The sequence below is a fragment of the Thalassophryne amazonica genome, chromosome 8, assembly GCF_902500255.1.
Source record: "Thalassophryne amazonica chromosome 8, fThaAma1.1, whole genome shotgun sequence".
Lineage (NCBI taxonomy): Eukaryota > Metazoa > Chordata > Actinopteri > Batrachoidiformes > Batrachoididae > Thalassophryne > Thalassophryne amazonica.
In genome coordinates, this window is record NC_047110.1 from 76638391 (window position 1) to 76659833 (window position 21443).

The 21443-nt window shown below is 39.4% G+C and overlaps 1 protein-coding gene across 2 annotated transcripts; it reads left to right on the forward strand.

Annotated features, from left to right (window-relative positions):
• The first annotated feature begins 321 nt into the window (after positions 1–321).
• On the forward strand, positions 322–9406 carry armc10 (armadillo repeat containing 10). Of its 2 annotated transcripts, none has more exons than XM_034176724.1 (6): positions 322–865; positions 3384–3529; positions 5480–5614; positions 5778–5954; positions 6046–6120; positions 8766–9406. In XM_034176724.1, the coding sequence occupies exons 1-6, from the start codon at positions 631–633 to the stop codon at positions 9012–9014; spliced, it is 1017 nt and encodes a 338-aa protein (XP_034032615.1). In that variant the 5' UTR covers positions 322–630; the 3' UTR covers positions 9015–9406. The 2 variants fall into 2 exon arrangements, with proteins under 2 accessions (XP_034032615.1, XP_034032614.1); XM_034176723.1 differs by having other exon boundaries at positions 6046–6117; positions 8763–9406.
• The last annotated feature ends 12037 nt before the right edge of the window (positions 9407–21443 follow it).

The window sequence follows — 21443 nt, forward strand, 5'->3', positions numbered from 1 at the left end:
CTCCAATCATATTGAAAACTATTCCACATTATTTGTCTGAACATAAACATTCCAAAAAGGGATAGTTTGGACTATTTATGTCTGAATGTTATGAGGTAAAAACAGCAAGAAAGGTGACAAAGGTCATTTTCAGGTTGTACAGTGGTCAAAAGTTCAAGTTGCTTCAATTTTAGTAAAACGTGATGCAAATTATTGGTCGGTTTTTACAAAAAAAGTAATGTCTGGGGAGTATTTGTGCCAAAGTTGATGCTTGCGTCACCATTTGAAGGACTGTTTCAGTAATCTGCTGCACTACAGCTGCGACCGCTCCAACATGGCGGCGCTATTGACACATTCGGGTTTTCTTTAGCAACTCTGTGAAATGTTTTGGTCGGCCACCATTTGCGGCCCTGTGTTTGGGGGTGGGGGAATTAACACCGGAAAAATAATAATCCTTTTAACAGCTCTGTCCCACTTTACAAATGATGAAACCATAAAGATGTAGGAAAGCTTATGGAAGGGGCTTGTGAGGTTTTCTTTAGTGCTAGGTAAGCCATGCGTCTGTTGTGTTCGGTGGTAAGTTATAAGAGTTTACTGGTAAACTCTTAATTATTTGTGTATTAACGCTAGTTAGCCTAGCGGCTTTTTAGCATGATGGGCGATAGCAGGTTTGGGAACATGAAGGCGTTACTGGGAATAGTTGCTGGAGCCGGAGCCTCTTACGGGATTTACAAACTTATCAGCTGGGGAAGCTTCAAAATAAACAAGAAAAGTGCCATCAGTGAAAGCGCTGGTGTCGCGAAAGTTAGTTTCCAGCCCGGGAGCCTGTTGGCCAAAGTGTCCGGACTGGATGTTGTTTGTGTCAGAACACAGGATGCGGCACCAGGTAAGAAGCTTTTTTTTTCTCTTCTCCCATTTGAACTTCTGCTCTGACTAACAAAAGGGAGGAAAACACATCATATCTTTGTTTGTGTCTTCTGGTGAACTGGAGCCGAATCTTAATGTCACCGTTTTAATATATACGTATATATTTTTGTTTTTTTATTTATTTATTTATTTTCTGTTCCAGGCAGGGGTGGTGACCAAGTGGTTAATGCACTTGGTTTCAGTGCGGAAGGTTCCCGGTTCAAGTCCCACCCCTGCCACATTTCTCCATATAATGTGGAGTTGCGTCAGGAAGGGAATCTGCCGTAAAACTTGTGCTAATTCAACATGCAGATCCACCTTGGATTTGCTGTGGTGACCCCGAGTGCAAACACAGGAGCAGCTGAAGGGACTTACTATTTTTTTCTGTTCCACTGTGCCAAGAACTTGGACGATGCAGTTCTCTCATCACAGCCACAGAAGCGTTCACTGACACTCAGGTGGTTCTGTAGAGACTGCAAGGTGTATTTGAAGGTCATGCTCACTTTCCGTTTTAAGAAAAATGGATTTTAAATTTTGACTGGTCAGTTGTCCATCATAAAGAAAGCTGAGCTGTATTTTTTGCAATGATTATGATAACTGGCTGTTGATACGGTACCATATTCTCAATAACAAACCACCATGATCATAACCATCCAATTAAGAGGGATGGTCCTGGCGTTGAAGCTGTACAAGAGGCAAGTTGAGCTCAAAACCTAGGGATAGGGTTGTGCATGAACCATGATGTTGGCTAGTTTAAATAATAAGTGCCGTACCAATAGTAATATGCAGTTTGTGTTCAGTACGCTGCAATGACTTTATTATTGTTAGGATTTTTACAGTCTGTGATCTTAGAAGTGTCTGTCAGTATGTGGCCCTGCGATACACTGCTGTCCTGTCCAGAGTGTACACCACCTCTTGTCCAGTGACCGCTGACATAGACTCCAGCTCCCTTGTGACCCTTAATTGGAATCAGCAAGTATATAAATTGAGTGAAAACAATGTTATACATTGTGTTAAAGAGTCTTGTGTCCATTCTATGTTTTTTTTTTTTTTTTTTTTTTTACTTTATCTCACTTACCTTCAGAATGATCAAGTTCGGTCTCATCCTAATTTTTTCTGAAAAAGATATCCAAAATTTACTTAAGCTAAAAAAAAAAAAATGCTGTTTCTGAAAGTGTCATTCAGAAAATGGTGTAGGCACTGTACCAAGTAAGACCTTTCAAAAATGAACAAAGCATCACTGATAGATCAACTTGTAAATTTGTTGCCTAAGTCAATCTCTGGGCCAACTGATACATGACACACCAGCTGTAGTAACTGACCTGTCTTGCACAATGTCCATAAAATATTTCCAAAAAATAAGAGAGATCAGTTCATAGAGAAAAAAGTGTTCTATTTGGGCAGATATGCGAAATTATTGTTTTATTGTGAAAGCACCATAGGTAGTTATTATCCTGAGGGGAAAAATTTAGCATGGCATGATATCTAATTATTATTATTTTTTTTTTATTACATATCAATGTCTGCACAAAATTTGGTGTCCTGACCATAAAATGCACAATTGTAGTGGCATTTTACCATCTGCCTTGCTATTACCACTGTACAAAAATAGTATCAACACGGGACCCTTCTGACATGAAACTAAATTCTTTTCAAGATACAGAACTTTGTTTCTGTGTGTATATGTGAAGTCAGCATGCTGTTAGGACTGGCAAAAGTGCACATAGAACCATGAACAATATAGGCTAACTCCTTCAGAGGGTGCCTTGGTGACTTCCTTCACTAGTCACGTCCTGACAGTCATTTCATTTTTGAGAACTGCCTACTCCATATGGGTGATTCTTAGACTACGGGCACTTTTGTCCTTTGATCATATTGTATGGAAAAACAGAAAAAAGGGGAAATTTCACACTTTTATAGTTATCTTTACAATGAAAGTGTGTTAAGAAATTTGTTCTAGTAGTCTATGATGACTTTTTCACCTTTTTTCAGCATCATTATATGTAAATATTGCCGTTTTGTGCTTGTCCTACACCAAGACTTTTGATCTTCAATGATAAAAATGAATGGTAAAGAAATGTTTTTTCTAATGTTTTAAAATATCTCTGAATAAAATATCAGTAAAATAATCAAAACATAATTGGGGTATTCAATGTCATACAACTATTGTGATTTTTTTTAAACAAAATGTAGTTGTCCCACACTATTGCCGTAATTTCCACCACAACACTGTAATGTCCCTAAACAGTTTGTATGAAAGATTGTTTGGGTAGTTTCTATGGAGATAAACAGTGACATCAGAGCACATGTATATAGCGCCAAATCACAACAAACAGTTGCCCCAAGGCGCTTTATATTGTAAGGCAATGGTGTGGTGGAAATTACATTTACAAGGCCAATAGTGCCCGTAGTTAAAGAATCACCCATATAGCTTTTCCATGTTACACAATACTGTTTGTATTTATTAATGATTATTAAATGTCTATTTTACCCCATAGGCAAGGGTGTCGCCAAGTCTCCAGGAGATCTGGAACCACAGCACTTAAAAATGCTGTTGTCATCTCTTCAAACTGTTAATAATCCATCTGACAGATGTCAGATTCTGCTTACTTTGAGCAATGCTGCTGTTTTCACTGTGAATCAGGTATAGTAATGTATAGACTTTAAATAACCAGGTTGCAGTTATAAAAGTGTTTGTTAAATGTGTGAATGTAAATGTAGATTAAGCTTATGGTAAAAGAATCATAAGTGTGGTCGCGGTCTGCATCCGCTACGGCTGGAAGTGTTTGTTATGCCTCACAGATTTTATAAAGTTGTGTTGAAAATAGCAATTTCACTAATACATTACATGTGAAAGAAAAAGAAAAATGTCTGCACACTTAAATCCTTTTGTACATTTAATAGCCAAGCTTTCGGTCAACAGACCTTCCTCAGGGCTCAGTCACAAATGGAACATACAACACACATATCAATTAAGACTCATTAGGTGTTCAGTAACACCTGCACCGATGAGTTATAGTCCAAGTGTAGTGGGAGTTGTAGTTCTTCCCATTCTTTCTTTCATAATTCCTCTACCCAAGGTAGCTAGGCATTAAATCTACACCAATAAAGAATTACCCTCCACAAAAAACAATATATTTACATGTCAGCATACATACAAACAAGCAGTATAAGTTCAAGAAAACTGCATAGACATCAGCAAAAACTTCATAAACTGCAGTTTCAAGACTAAACAAAAAGGTAAGCCTCCAATCATAACATGACATTCATGTCAAAGTCTACATTTAAGCCAATAGGGTGTAGGGCATCCAAGGTATGGATCCAAAACAATTCCCTTTGGCATAGCACTTTATCAATGTTCCCACCTCTTGACAATTTAACTTGCTCAATTCCCTGAAACCGTAGGGAAGAAACAGGGTGGGCACACTCTACAAAGTGACAGGCCACAGGATAATTCAGATCAGTACGTCTAATTGAACTTTTATGTTCACTGATCCTTTGTTTTAAACTGCGTGTAGTTTTTCCCACATAGACCTTATCACAGGGACATCTTAACAAATAAACAACATTCTTGGTGTTACATGTAATAAAACCCTTCACATTGTAACTTTTACCAGACCTAGGGTGTTTAAATTATGGGTCTTATGTGTACTGTTACACTGGGCACAGTTACCACATGGGTAGTTACCATCCTTCAGAGGGGCTAAGAGTGTTTGAGAAGGAGCAGATCTTGCTTTGACAAGCTTATTCCTGAGGTTGGGACCCCGTCTGGAGACAAACAACGGTGCGTCCTTGAATTTACCCTGGAGTGAAGGATCATCACATAAAAGATGCCAATATTTCATGATAATGTTTTTAATTATGTGGGATTTCGGAGTAAAAGTAGTAATGCAAGAAACTGAAAACTTTTTATCTTTTTTGACACTTTTTTCAAAAGGTTTGGCTGTGTTGTGGATAGGGCAATGTTATATGCCTCCTCCACAGTCTTCATGGGGTAACCCGTAGCCAAGAATCTTTGTTTCATTTCTAATGCATTCTCCTCATATTCTTCAATGGAGTGACAGATCCGTCTGAGTCTGTAGAACTGGCTCTTGGGCAGTCTGTTTTTTAGAGCACTGGGATGTGAGCTGCTTGCCATCAGGAAAGAATTGGGGTCAGTCTCCTTCCGATAGAGGGTTGTGGTCAGTTTTCCATCTTCTTGTCTGATCCACATATCTAAGAAATGCACACATTTAGAGTCAGACTCAACAGTGAATTTCAGGTCTGGGCTCATCCTGTTCAGGTGTGTGGTAAATTCATTCAGCTCATTTCGAGACCCTTTAAAAACACAAAGAACATCATCTAAATACCTAAAATATCTGATGCTATTACTGTAGAACGGATTTCTGTCCTCATTGAAAATGAACTTTTCACAAAATCCCACATACAAATTTGCATAGCTGGGGGCAAAATTACTCCCCATACTTGTGCCTTTAAATTGGAGGTAAATCTAATACATTACTTATATTTGTGAATTTATACAAATTGTGCAAAATTCCATATCTTCTAAGCCATGTCATACTTTTTTCCCTTTTCTGTTACACTGATCATTTAGAATTTAATACGGGAATTTGATGGGATTCATTTCATAGCTGGCTTCCTTTCGGACCCAACAGCAGAGGTTAGAGTGCAGACTCTGAGTGCTCTGAGTAATCTGTGTATGAACATTCAAAACCAAGAACAACTCAAGGTATGCCACATTATTATTATTATTATTATTAATATTGTAAATATTATCAGAATTTTTGTGCATTGTATTTGAAGTGGTGTGGGTTGTTATTGTATGCAGATAACGGCTGTTTTTTTTCCTTTTTTTTTAAAGAAGCAACATGTGTTATCTTGTGTCTTTTTAGATTTATGTGCCAGAAGTGCTAGAGCTGATAGAGACATCACCCGTGAATTCTGACCTCCAGCTTTGTGCCCTCAGGCTGCTAACAAACCTTTCAGTCACAGACAGATATCAACACCTGCTGAAGGGATCAATCACACTTTTACTGTCTCTCGTTGTTGTAAGCAATGAAGCGTTGCAGGTTGGTGAGTTTCTGAGTTATACCCCATTTTAATAATCTTCAAATTAAGTGACGTGTGTGAAACCTTATTCAAATACAGTTGTCTTCTTAGGTTCAAGCTTTGAAGGTCCTGGTGAATTTATCCTCTAATCCGGATATGATGGATGACATTGTTCAAGCCCAGGTAGGAGGAGACGGTCTGGTCTTCATCTGATCACTGTCATGAAAGCCAAGCATCTTACACTAACCTGGGATAATGCGCAGCAAGTTATGTAACAGAGCTCTGCTCACAACAGCAGAAGAGTGGCTGAGTTCAGCTGCTGTAGTACATCAGTTCTCACAAGGGCTCAGAATTCAAATAGTTCTTGAAGTCATCTTGTCATAGACTGGTTAAAACTTGGAAGCTCATTAAATGCTAAGAATGTCTTTAATTGTGCCAGAAGAACCTAATCTTATGTCTGCCATTAGCACGGTCACTGCTCCTGTATTTTTTCCATGTGGTATTTCAGTGGCAACACAAAACAAAAGCACAATTCTTAATTAGGGCCCGATTAGGCAACGTCCTACGAGGACCCTATTGTAATTGCGCTGTTTATTATTATTATTATTACTCTCACTCTTGAAATCGAAATTTCGGCCTCTTCCCATGCTCAAAAACTCAAACTTTCCAAAGTCGTCCGGCCGGATCCGAGAGCATATCTCACCCATATTGGCCTCTCTTCATTGGCTTCCTGTTAATTCTAGAATAGAATTTAAAATTCTTCTTCTTACTTATAAGGTTTTGAATAATCAGGTCCCATCTTATCTTAGGGACCTCATAGTACCATATCACCCCAATAGAGCGCTTCGCTCTCAGACTGCAGGCTTACTTGTAGTTCCTAGGGTTTGTAAGAGTAGAATGGGAGGCAGAGCCTTCAGCTTTCAGGCTCCTCTCCTGTGGAACCAGCTCCCAATTCAGATCAGGGAGACAGACACCCTCTCTACTTTTAAGATTAGGCTTAAAACTTTCCTTTTTGCTAAAGCTTATAGTTAGGGCTGGATCAGGTGACCCTGAACCATCCCTTAGTTATGCTGCTATAGACTTAGACTGCTGGGGGGTTCCCATGATGCACTGAGTGTTTCTTTCTCTTTTTGTTCTGTATGCACCACTCTGCATTTAATCATTAGTGATTGATCTCTGCTCCCCTCCACAGCATGTCTTTTTCCTGGTTCTCTCCCTCAGCCCCAACCAGTCCCAGCAGAGGACTGCCCCTCCCTGAGCCTGGTTCTGCTGGAGGTTTCTTCCTGTTAAAAGGGAGTTTTTCCTTCCCACTGTCGCCAAGTGCTTGCTCACAGGGGGTCGTTTTGACCGTTGGGGTTTTTACGTAATTATTGTATGGCCTTGCCTTACAATATAAAGCGCCTTGGGGCAACTGTTTGTTGGTGATTTGGCGCTATATAAATAAAATTGATTTGATTTACTGTCATGGTGAAATATCGACAGGAAGTCGGCCATTTTGATCTTAAGTTTCAATTTTGAGCAAATTTTTGCCATTTTTTGGCCTTTTCCACTACTTACATTTGAACGAACTCGTCCTAGGGATTTTATCCGATCATCTTCATATTTGGTCAAAATCATCACAACACAATGGTTATCAAAAGATTCTAATTAAGTCAAAAGGCGTGGCTGCTAGGGGTCGTCAAACTTTGGCGAGCTTTTCGGAGCACGCCATTTCACTTCGAACGCCTGTCACGCCCACATACTTCATCGTAGATCCTTCAAACTTGCTGGACATGATGAGGGCTCCGCCCTGAACGTCTACATATCTTAAGTTCCCACCTGCGCCATAGCACCCCCCCTGTGGCGGCGGGAAAGGTCCTATTTTTACTTTTTAAGGTCCTGATGTCACATACTTAACCCAATCAACTTCATTCCACTTCTAAAACATGCAGAACAAATTGGTGAATGTAGGCGGTGAACGCCGTGAAGTTACGAGTAACGGCGTCCGTGTGGCGGTGTGCCGAATATTGACCATTCGCCATGAAATTACGTTCTTCCTTTTGATGGCTTTAATTTTGTCACATCATCATGAAAATTGATACACAGGTCGAGCACGACAACCTCTTACAATTCATAGGGGCGTCGCCCATGGGCGGGGCAAAAATGCCTCAATAGCGCCCCCTTGAAACTTTCAGAAACCCCTCCCCATAGGTGTTTTTTGGGAGTAGGGAGATGAAAATTGGTACACGTGTGACTTGCATAGACGTACAAAAAAGTCTCTTGCACCATGGGTCTACTCCAAACAGGAAGTCGGCCATTTTGAATTTTCTTCTCATTTTGGCGTGATTTCCACATGTTGTATTTGAACGAACTCCTCCTAGAGATTTAGTCCAATGCACTTCAAATTTCTTTGACAGCATCCAAAGATGATACTGACCAAAAGTTATCGAAAGCTTTTCTCTATGTTGAAGGGTGTGGCCGCTATGGTGCCGCCATTTTGACCCTTTGCCATGGAACATCAAGTCATAACTCCTTCATGCTTTGCCTGATTGACTTTAAACTTCACATGTATGATGACGGTTGGCCCCTGAACACACCCAGCCCCTCTGTTTGTACACTGAGCACCCCCTAGTGGATGAACAATCAACATGTCATAACTCCTTGATGCATTGTGTGATTTGTTTAAAATTTTAACTGTGTGATGAGTGGTTGCCCCTGCATGCACTTGCCCACATGTGGTCACAAGGGCACCCACTGGCCTGGGTAGGCGGTTGCGCGGAACGAGGGCCCGTATATGACTGCTTGCAGTCCTAGTTTAATTTATTCTTTGTCTTTGCTTTTTTTACTAGGCGCCAGCTGCTATAGTGTTGCTGTTTGATGCACGAACAGCATCTGCTGTGCTTCTGCGGCTACTGACATTCGTAGGAAACTTAAAGGCATGGAGGCCTTCGATCCAGGTGGCAGAAGAGCTGAGGCGCAAGCAGGATTGCCTCTTCCGGGTTATGTTGGACGAGTCTTCCCAGCTCCACAGCAGACTGGTGCAGTTGCTTTCACACCCTGATGAGGATATTCAGACTCAGGTGGCTCGTATCCTGACATAGAACTTCCTTCCATTGCTCCTTTTTGATGCAGACTTTCACAAACTTTGCTAAAGCCATGACCTGAAAACCCTTCAAGCTATATCTGATGACCTCAGCTATGATAATGGACAGGCTGTTTGGACTCCTGTCTGATAACATGGATCTACTGATATCAGTACATCCATGGTAATGGGACAGTCCTCACAATCCAGAGACATTGTTTTTGAACCCACACCAACTGCCAGAATTTCAGAATGTGTCAGGACGAACAGCATGAACAACTCTGGTCAAACTTTTGGAGAGGCACTCTGCTGGAAAGAAATCTAATTAAATGCCTTGGAAATACCAATAAATGATTGTACTTCAACCCCAGAAATCCTACTTCAAAAGCCAAAACAGTACTATTTTTGGCAGAAACCTCATGATAAAAACTGTATTTGACTGAATTTTTTTATTTTAATAAAGAATTAAGTTGCACAACTGAGTTCACCTTGTACTTGTTCTTATTTGTAAATAGAATAGAATAGAGCCTTTATTGACATTGTACATATACATACAGACAATGAAATTTGTCCTCTGCTTTAAATCCATCCTAGTGACAGAAGCAATCCAACCACTAGCAGCAGTGGGCAGCCAGTCTTGACTTGTCTTTCAGGCAGATGTTTGTCCAATGGACCAGCATCCCATCAGTCATATCTGTTACTTCAACCGATATTTTCCTGACAAGAATCCCACCATAGCACAAACACCACCAGCAACAAACCCAGGAACACACTGTCTTTGGTTCCATTTCTTTGTTGAAGCTGACCTCCTGGAAATCCAGCTTAACTTGTAATTGAACTTCTTTCTTTTTCAAGTTTTCATTCATGTTGGCCTTCTGGGTTTCCTGCTTTCTGCAGTAGTTTGCCTCCTTGTCCTGCAGATCTTGCTCATAGTATTTCTTCATAGCTTCAAGTTCTTCATATCGTCTGTTCTTCATATTGTCCAGCTCTTGCTGCAGATGTGCTTGTTCTTCCTTAATTTTGAGCAGTGTGTTGAGCTGAACCTCTTCCAAATCTTGTCTTTGATTCTTTGTCTTGATCTTCACAGATTCTAGGATGTCTTTGGGTCTGCTTTCTTTTTTTTCCCCTCACATCCTTCAGTTGTGGACCTGGAATCATCTCATTCTCTGTGTTCCTCACTTTGTCACGCTGTGTAAAAAAAAAAAAAAAAAAACAGTTGAAAATGATGTTTTAATTCCATCTGACCTGTCAGCAGCGGTGAAACAAAAATAATCAGGTTGATCGTTTTTATAATTTTGATAAAATGTGTGTCTCATTTAGATTCTAGTGCCAGTGGTCACATTGAAATGTACATAGTACAACATTTAATGAGTCCATAGTCTCTGTGACATCAGCTGGGTTTCATTCTGTGGTTGTAATAACTCAGATCTGACAGCAGTACTGAAGTCAAGTCTCCATCCACAGCCAGTCTGTTCACCACTTTACCAAATGCAGAAACATGCCAGAATATATATATATATATATATATATGAGGTCTATTAGAAAAGTATCCGACCTTATTATTTTTTTCAAAAACCATATGGATTTGAATCACGTGTGATTACATCAGACATGCCTGAACCCTCGTGGGCATGCAAGAGTTTTTTCACGCCTGTCGGTTACGTCATTCGCCTGTGGGCAGTCTGAGTGAGGAGTCGTCCACCCTCTCGATTTTTTCATTGTTTAGGAATGGCTCAGAGACTGCTGCTTTGTTTGATCAAAATCTTTTTCAAAGCTGTAAGGCACAACTGAGTGGACACCATTCGATAAATTCAGCTGGTTTTCGGGAAAAATTTTAACGGCTGATGAGAGATTTTGGTCTGGTAGTGTCGCTTTAAGGACGGCCCACGGCGCCTGATGGCGATCTGTGCTCCGAGGCGGCAGCATCTCGCTGTTTCAAGTTGAAAACTTCCACATTTCAGGCTCTGTTGATCCAGGAAGTCGTCAGAGAACAGAGAACTTTCAGAAGAAGTCGGCATGAGGAGTTTATTCGGCCATTCCATTGTTAACGGACATTTTGTAATGAAAGAACGTGCGGGCAGAGTCGCATGTCGGGCCGGACCCGACCGCAGGGGGTCGCGACAGGAAAAACACCTCCGTGTTGGAAATCTTAACGGACAACTTGGAACATGCCCAATTTCTCAGTTACTCACTTGTTGAAAGCCATCAAAAGCCGCCTGAATTTTACAAATGGTTTTCAACACGGAGGTGTTTTTCCTGTCGCGGCGCACACAGATTCGCCGAGTCGTCACGGAAACGACTCGGTGAATTTGCGCGCATGTCTTTCATTACAAAATATCCTTAAACAGTAGAATGTCCGCATAAAGTCCTCATGCCGGCCTCTTCTGAATCTTCTCTGTTCTCTCACGACGTCCTGGGTGAATTAAGCCTTAAATTAGGATGTTTTCAGGTCGAAACAGGCCGACGATGGCACCTGGAAGCGCTGCGCGACGTCCCGCTCCGTGGGAAGTCCTTACACCGACAGAAACACCCCATAATCTCTCATCAGCCGTTAAACTTTTCACCGAAAACCAGCTAAATTTCTCGAATAGTGTCCACTCGGATATTCCTCACAGGTCCAGAAAAAATTTTGATAAAGCAACGCGCGCCGTCTGGAGCAGCGTGTGAAACAAAGGAATTCAGCCGAGAGGGCGGGACCACATCTCACTCAAGGCCTGCCCACAGGGAAATGACGTCACCGACGCGTGAAAAAACTCACGCATGCGCACGAGGGTTCAAGCATGATTGGTGTAATCGCACGTCATTCAAATTCATATAGTTAAAAAAATAAATAAAAGGGTCGGTTTATTATCTAATAGACCTCGTATGTATATATATATTAGGGTTATGACAAATCTCAAATTTATTAGCCTGGGGTTATAAATGATGAACTTTTACCTAAAACTCGAAAATGACTTTGGTTTTGCCAGACCTTGAAAAAAACCTCACGCACCTAAGACAGTTTCATATTTCACATTAAAACACCTAGTGGCTCAAACACTATTATAACATGTCAGTTTTACATACAATACACATGAGGAATACATGAAAATGAGTACATATAGCATTTGTCATGTTTTTAATAAGTGTTTCAGATTTGTGTATTAGTGTTAATAAATTTGCTGCTAAGATATGTCTGTTTTGCAAGTAGAACAAACCTCCATCAACCTTACATCTCTCTCAGCTACTATGAGTAGAGAAGCATTTCACAGCTTTGGGACACTTAAGTTTGGATATTGCTGACAGCAGATCTTCATAATCTGTCTCTGAATAGTGTTGGTTAGAAAACCAGGCCCGCGACCATGTACTCGTAGTTGCAATGAAATCGCAAGTTACCCTCAGCTGTTCTCGCCACTTTGCAAGAAGGAAAAATGCAGTAAGTGCTAAAATTCCTCGTGAGTTCCACCTGGCACTGTGAAGTGATGGCAGCTTGTGCCATTTGATGTGAGGCCATTTTTCCTCCATTTTGTAAAACTTGTATGCTTCACAAAGCTCAAAAAGGAATTTCAAGTCATCTCTCCAGCCAGGGTTCTCATATTCTGGTATCACTTCTGTGCCCATGTGTGCATTTCGCAGATCATCATACTGTTCCAGAATCTCATCAATAAACTCAAAGTTAATGTTAGGTGACCGTGACCGTATAGGAAAAAAGAAGTCCAACACGTCGCAGAACAAGATCAAGAATGTGGTGCTGGCAGCCGATGTATTTAGGTTCATCGAATCCCTTGTGTCAAAATGTTCTCTGAAGCCTGGCTACAACACCATTTTTGTGACCAGTATTGACTGCTGTTGTGTCAGAGATGATCATCTGAATACTGTTCCATGCATTGTACTCATCAAGCAGGTCCTATCTTGGTATATAGATGTCTGCAGTGGTTCTCCTGTCACAAGCCAAAATGCCAAGTTGTAATGTTCTGTCATTTTTCAAGTACACAACTTGGTACTCCTTGTCAATTTTCTTACCATCAAAATGCAAACAAAATTTCTCTTCAGAGATCAGTTCCATGAGGCGGTTCTTAACTTGTTCTGCATCTCTGATTGTTCGACGCCAGACAACAGACTGTGATGGTGTTGGGACACTAACTCCATCTTTAGCCAGACTTTGAAGCACCTGTGACGCTTTTCTGGTTGACAAAGAGTGTTTAGAAACCAGTTTGGCAGCAGACTGTTGAGTGGCATGTTCATGTTTATCTATAAATGGACTGCATTTATATAGCGCTTTTCCATCTGCATCAGACACTCAAAGCACTTTACAATTATGCCTCACATTCACCCCAATGTCAGGGTGCTGCCATACAAGGCGCTCACTACACACCAGGAGCAATGGGGGATTAAAGGCCTTGCCCAAGGGCCCTTAGTGATTTTCCAGTCAGGTGGGGATTTGAAACCATGATCTTCTGGACTCACGCGCAACACCTTAACCACTAGACCATCACCTCCCCCATCATCTATTTTACCTTTATTTATTTTAATTATTGTTTAATATATTTTAGCAATATTTATTTGTATATATTTTCTTGTTATTTCTTGATACTTGTTAATTCTTTTCTTGTTACGTTATTTTTAAATAGTGTAAACTCATGTATTTTTAAAAGTGATGTGGTGCTAGGTGTGGGAGGTTTTTTTCATGATCCAATGAAATAAACTTCAAAAAAGTGATCTATGGGTAAAAGTTAATCAAATGCAACATCAGGAAAATGAAAGTTTTGTAGTCATACCCCTAATATATATGTAAAACCCCAATTCTAATGAATTTGGCACATTGTGTGAAATGTAAATAAAAACAGAATACATTGATTTGCAAATCCTCTTCAACCTATATTCAATTGAATACACCACAAAGACAAGATATTTTAATGTTCAAACTGATAAAATTTATTGTTTTTGTGCAAATATTTGCTCATTTTGAAATGGATGCCTGCATCATGTTTCAAAAAAGCTGGGACAGGGGCAACAAAAGACTGGGAAAGTTGATGAATGCTCAAAGAAAACCTGTTTGGAACATTCCACAGGTGAACAGGTTAATTGGAAACAGGTAAGTGTCATGATTGGGTATAAAAGGAGCATCCCCAAAAGGCTCAGCGTTCACAAGCAAAGATGGAGCGAGAATCACCACTTTATGAACAAGTGCGTGGGAAAAAAAAAAAAATAGTCCAACAGTTTAAGAACAGTGTTTGTCAACATTCAATTGCAAGAAATTTAGGGATTCCATCATCTACAGTCCATAATATAATCAGAAGATTCAAAGAATCTGGAGAACTTTCTACACGTAAGTGGCAAGGCCGAAAACCAACATTGAATGCCCGTGACCTTTGATCCCTCAGGAGGCACTGCATTAAAAACTAACATTGTGTAAAGGATCTTACCGCATGGACTCAGGAACACTTCAGAAAACCATTGTCAGTTAACACAGTTCATCACTACATCTACAAGTACGAATTAAAACTCTACCATGCAAAGCGAAAGCCATACATCAACAACATCCAGAAACGCCGTCGAGCTCATTTGAAATGGACAGACACAAAGTGGAAAAGTGTGCTGTGGTCTGATGAGTCCACATTTCAAATTGTTTTTGGAAATCATAGATGTTGTGTCCTCTGGACAAGAGGATAAAGACCATCTAGATTGTTACCAGCTGAACTGAAGTCGTACATCAAGCAAGAATGGGAAAGAATTCCACCTACAAAGCTTCAACAATTAGTGTCCTCAGTTCCCAAATGCTTATTGAGTGTTAGAAGGAAAGGTGATGTAACAGTGGCAAACATACCACTGTCCGAGCTTTTTTGAAACATGTAGGCATCCATTTCAAAATGGGCAAATATTTGCACAAAAACAAAGTTTCAGTTTGAACATTAAATATTTTGTCTTTGGTGTTTTCAATTGAATATAGGTTGAAGAGGATTTGCAAATCGTATTCTGTTTTTATTTACATTTACACAACGTCCGAACTTCATTGGAATTGGGTTTTTATATATATATATATATATATATATATATATATATATATATATATATATATATATACACACATACACATAGTGAGGAAAATAAGTATTTGAACACCCTGCGATTTTGCAAATTCTCCCACTTAGAAATCATGGAGGGGTCTGAAATTTTCATCTGAGGTGCACGTCCACTGTGAGAGACATACGTAATCTAAAACAAAAATCCAGAAATCACAATGTATGATTTTTAAAAATAATTTATTTGTATGTTACTGCTGCAAATAAGTATTTGAACACCTGTGAAAATCAATGTTAATATTTGGTACAGTAGCCTTTGTTTACAGAGGTCAAACGTTTCCTGTAGTTTTTCACCACGTTTTCACACACTGCAGCAGGGATTTTGGTCCACTCCTCCATACAGATCTTTAGATCTTTCAGGTTTGGAGTTTCAGCTCCCTCCAAAGATTTTCTATTGAGTTCAGGTCTAGAGACTGGCCAGGCCACTCCAGGACCTTTAAATGCTTCTTACAGAGCCCCTCCTTAGTTGCCCTGGCTGTGTGTTTGGGGTCATTGTCATGCTGGAAGACCCAGCCATGACCCATCTTCAATGCTCTTACTGAGGGAAGGAGGTTGTTTGCCAAAAATCTCGCAATACATAACCCCATCCATCCTCCCTTCAATACGGTGCAGTCGTCCTGTCCCCCTTGCAGAAGAGCACCCCCAGAGTATGATGTTTCCACCCCCATGCTTCACAGTTGGGATGGTTTTCTTGGGGTTGTTCTCATCCTCTAAACATGGTAAGTGGAGTTGATTCCAAAAAGCTCTATTCTGGTCTCATCTGACCACATGACCTTCTCCCATGCCTCCTCTGGCTCATCCAGATGGTCACTGGTGACCTTCAAACGGGCCTGGACATGTGCTGGCTTGAGCAGGGGGACCTTGCTGCCCTGCAGGATTTTAAATCATGACAGCATCATGTGTTACTAATGTAATCTTTGTGACTGTGGTCCCAGCTCTCTTCAGGTCATTGACCAGGTCCTCCTGTGTAGTTCTGAGCTTTCTCAGAATCATCCTTGCCCCAAAAAGTGAGATTTTGCATGGAATCCCAGACCGAGGGAGATTGACAGTCATCTTGTGTTTCTTCCACTTTCTAATAAATAATAATAATAATAATAATAATTTATTAGACACCCAAGCATAACAGAAATTCGCTCATATGGCCAAACTCGTAACAGAAAAACAAAGAAATAAGAAAATAAATCAAATACATGGTGCCTAAAGGTGAAGGCAGAAGCAACGCTTATCCACGCCTACCCTCCTTTATAAAATCATCAGGCATATATGCCTGTTCATAGACATTTATACCCAACACAATCTGAACATAGCAGCACCTAGTTACAGATAAAGAAAGTAAAATATTTTTCCAGAGAACTCAAAAAATAAAAAGAAAAAAAATGAAGGTTCCAGTACAACAGCCTCTACATATAACACAACCCTAATAATCTAATACATATCTACCAGATACCATTTGTTTGTATAAATGTTTGAACCGGTTAATATCTGGACGTTGCTTAAGTTTCTCTGGTAAATTATTCCATTTTTTTGGGCCACAAATGGAAACACAAAAGCACCTCCTAGTCGTCCTAGCGCCCGCAATTTTAAAATAAAATGTACCCCTTAAATTATACCTACCCTCTCTCAACGTAAAATATTCTTGAATTCTGAGAGGTAATTGTTTATTTCTTGCTTTATGCATCAGTTGAACAGTCTTAAATGTAATCATATCATAAAGTTTTAATATCTTTGATTTAATAAATAACGGATTGGTATGATCCCAAAACCCTGAATTATGAATTATTCTTAATGCTCTTTTTTGAAGGATGAATAATGATTGTAAAGTAGTTTTATAGTTATTACCCCAAACTTCCGCACAGTATGTCAAATAAGGTGCAATCAATGTACAATACAAAGTATGTAGTGATTTACCATCTAAAGTGTACTTTGCCTTATTCAATATTGCAATACTTTGAGACTCTTGAATATGATGAATGAGCTCTCCAGTTAATTTTATCATCAATAATCATACCTAAAAACTTATTTTCCTTGACACAATCTAGATTTACCCCAAGTATATTTAACTATTTGTACATCCAATATATAATTTCCAAATATCATTTTGGTTTTTGACCAATTTAATGACAATTTGTTCATGTCAAACCAACTCTTCAGATTTATCATTTCGACACTCAAACAATAATCGCTGCAAATTCTCTCCAGAACAAAAGTTTGTCTCATCAGCAAAGAGAACTGCTTTAAACACATTGGAAACTTTACATAAATCATTAATATATAAAATAAATAATTTTGGTCCCAGCACAGAGCCCTGGGGAACCCCACAAACAATGTCCAGATATGTAGAATTGCAGTCCCCGATTTTAACAAACTGCTTCCGGTTTTGCAAATAACTTTTAATCCAGTTCAGAGCCACTCCTCTAATCCCATAAAGTTCCAACTTTTTAAATAATATGTTATGATTGATTGTATCAAAAGCCTTTAAGTCAACAAACAGACCTATTACTAATTCCCTTTGGTCCACATGTTTATTAATCTCTTCGATTGCATTGCACAAAGCCAAAGCCATGGACCTTTTCGCTCTGAACCCATATTGACTGTCAACCAAGTTGTGAAGTTCAATAAATCTATCCAGTCTGTTAGTGTAAAGTTTTTCCAGTATCTTAGAGAATTGTGACAATATAGACACAGGCCTGTAGTTATTAAAAAGATGTTTGTCACGAGATTTAAATAGAGGTATCACCTTTGCCACTTTCATACCATTTGGAACAATCCCCGTTTAAAATGATTTATTAAATATAGATGCTAATGGTTTAACAATTTCTGGAATTCTGCTTTACTAAAGCCATATGTACATCATTATGATCAGTTGACTTTTTACATGTGCTATCATAATTTCTCTTTCATCAACTGGGCCAAGAAACATAGTATATGGATTTCTCTCAATTAATTGCTGGCTTTCCCATGTAATATGTGGAATGTCAGCTGCTAAATCTGGCCCAACATTAACATAAATTTTATTAAAACTATTCACTACTTGGTTCATGTCATATTCATCTTTATTGTTACAAGTAAAGTAAGATAGGTTGATTTACTTCTGATGAACTCTATATAACATTTTTCTTCTTATATGCCCTTTGCAGTACCTTTGTTATCCATGGATGGACATTATACTTACTATTTAAGCTGCAATGTAGAACTGGACAATTTTTGTTGTATACGTCAAGAAATATCTTTTCAAATTTAACATATGCTAAATTAGCATCATTCTCTGTATAAATGGAATTCCAATCCTGCAGACGTAAATCATTTTTTAGGGCGGTAATAGCTTCTTCAGATTGCAACTGCTTTCGATATTGTATTTTCTCCTTCCATTTAGTATTCAGATTCAACTCTGTTACTATAAAAATTGGTAAGTGGTCACTGATATCATTGATCAATAAGCCACTTATTGTTTTTGTATTAATATTGTTTGTAAAAATATTATCAATAAGGGTAGCTGACTGAGAAGTTATTCTTGAAGGCCTAGTAATTTTTGGATATAAATTTAAGGTGTACAAGGTATTAATGAAATCTGTCCCTTTATTTTGATGCGGATTTAAAAGATCAATATTTATATCTCCACAGACAAATACTCGCTTATTACCCATCTGTGAAAAATCAACCCAATTTTGAAATTCTTCAATTTGAGCCAGGAGCTCTATAAATACTACTAAATTATATTTTTACTTATTCCCAAACATATTTCAATTGTGATACATTCCAAAAGATTTTCTACGGCCATTGTCACTTGATCATTGATTTTATAATTAAGCCTTTTATCAACATACAATGCTACTCCGCCACCTCTGTTATATCTATTCAGATGATTAAATTCATAACCCTCCAATTCATAATTTGAAACATCATCATCAGCAAGCCAAGTTTCCGTTATAGCAGTTATACTAAAAGGTTGGCAGAATTATTTTAAATAGTCTAATGTTCCCAAAATTCTTGTACAAACTCCTACTATTAAAGTGGATTATTGAGAACTTCCCTTCCCATATAGTGCACTTATTGTACTGTTCCTCAGTATAGTACTGTCAATTATTTACAGAGGAATAAAAATGATTATCCGGCTCTATCTCATATTCCCAATCTTGAATATGATGTTCTGTATACCGAAAAGGTTGTAATTCTTGTACCAACGTAAATTCAAAAGGATCAGCTGTCATCATAAAATACAAACACAACTAGGACTACAAGCAGTCATATACGGGCCCTCGTTCCGCGCGACCGCCTACCCAGGCCAGTGGGTGCCCTTGTGACCACATGTGGGCATGTGCATGCAGAGGTAACCACTCATCACAGTTAAAATTTTAAATCACACAATGCATCAAGGAGTTATGACATGTTGATTGTTCATCCACTAGGGGGCGCTCAGTGTACAAACAGAGGGGCTGGGTCTGTTCAGGGGCCAACCGTCATCATACATATGAAGTTTCAAGCCAATCAGGCAAAGCATGAAGGAGTTATCATGACTTGATGTTCCATGGAAAAGGGTCAAAATGGCGGCACCATAGCGGCCACACCCTTCAACATAGAGAAAAGCTTTTGGTTAGTATCATCTCTGGATGCTGTTAAAGAAATTTCAAGTGCATTGGACAAAATCCCTAGGAGGAGTTCGTTCAAATACAACGTGTGGAAATCACGCCAAAATGAGAAGAAAATTCAAAATGGCCGACTTCCTGTTTGGCGTAGACCCATGGTGCAAGAGACTTTTGTACGTCTATGCAAGTCACGTGTACCAATTTTCATCTCCCTACTCCAAAAAACCCCTATGTGGAGGGTTTTTTGAAAGTTTCAAGGGGGCGCTATTGAGGCATTTTGCCCCACCCATGGGCGACGCCCCTATGAATTGTAAGAGGTTGTCGTGCTCGACCTGTGTATCAATTTTCATGATGATATGACAAAATTAAAGCCGTCAAAATGAACGTAATTTCATGGCGAATGGGCAATATTCGGCACGCCGCCACACAGACGCCATTACTCATAACTTCATGGCATTCATCGCCTACGTTCACCAATTTGTTGTGCATGTTTTCGATGTGGAATGAAGTTGATTGGGTTAAGTATGTGACATCAGGACCTCTTAAAGTAAAAATAGGACATTTCCCACCACCACCGGTGGGCGCTATGGCGCAGGTGGGAACCTAAGATATGTAGACGTTCAGGGCGGAGGCCTCATCATGTCCAGCAAGTTTGAAGGATCTACGATGAAGTATGTGGGCGTGACAGCCATTTGAAGTGAAATGGCGTGCTCCGAAAAGCTTGCCAAAGTTTGACGACCCCTAGCAGGCACGCCTTTTGACTTAATTAGAATCTTTTGATAACCATTGTGTTGTGATGATTTTTACCAAATTTTAAGATGATCGGGTGAAATCCCTAGGATGAGTTCGTTCAAATGTAAGTAGTGGAAATGGCCAAAAACGGCAAAAATTAGCTCAAAATCGAAACTTAAAATCAAAATGGCCGACTTCCTGTCGAAATTTCACCATGACAGTAAGAGACTTTTTCCATGCGTCCTGGCATGGTAAATATGTGTACCGAATTTCGTGAGGCTACGATGAAAAAAGCCTAATGCGGAGGGGTTTTTGAAAAATTCTAGGGGGCGCTATTTTGCGATTTTTCTGCGACCATGTGCGATGCCCCCAAAATATCGGATTTCGGATCCGGCCGGACGACTTTGGAGAGTTTGGTGAGTTTTTGAGCATGGGAAGAGGCCGAAATTTCGATTTCAAGAGTGAGAATAATAATAATAATAAACAGCGCAGTTACAATAGGGTCCTCGTAGGACGTTGCCTACTCGGGCCCTAATTAACAATCAGATTCCAGCATAGTGTAAACATACCATTGAATTCATTGCCCCAATTAATCCTACCCATGTTCCTTTAACAACACAGACAATCACTTATTATGCTCTCCTCTCCTCCACCAGAAGAACTTACTTTAGCTTCTTCTGGTGTTCCATTTAACTTAATCATCACTTTGCAATTTCTTGTCCACGTTGCCTGAATTTTCTGATGCTTCCGGAGGATTCTAGCGTCTCTTGCTATATCAGCATTTTTCTTTGTCAAGTGTTCATTAATATAAACATTTGTTCCTTAGTTTCCTGCCCTGCCTCAACAAATCATTCTTAATTTTCCTGTTTGCAAACTTGATAGTGGTTGGTTTGGCCTTGTTATCCTTCTTGGGTAATGAGTGACAGTCTGCAATGTCACTGTTATTAATGTGGATGTCCTTTGATGAAAAAAAAAATTAATGATCTGTTGCTCCAGGGAATGTGTTTCTTCCAAAGTTCCAGCGCTGTTAGCAACTACCCTGGCATATGATTGATGCTTAGTGTTCAATCC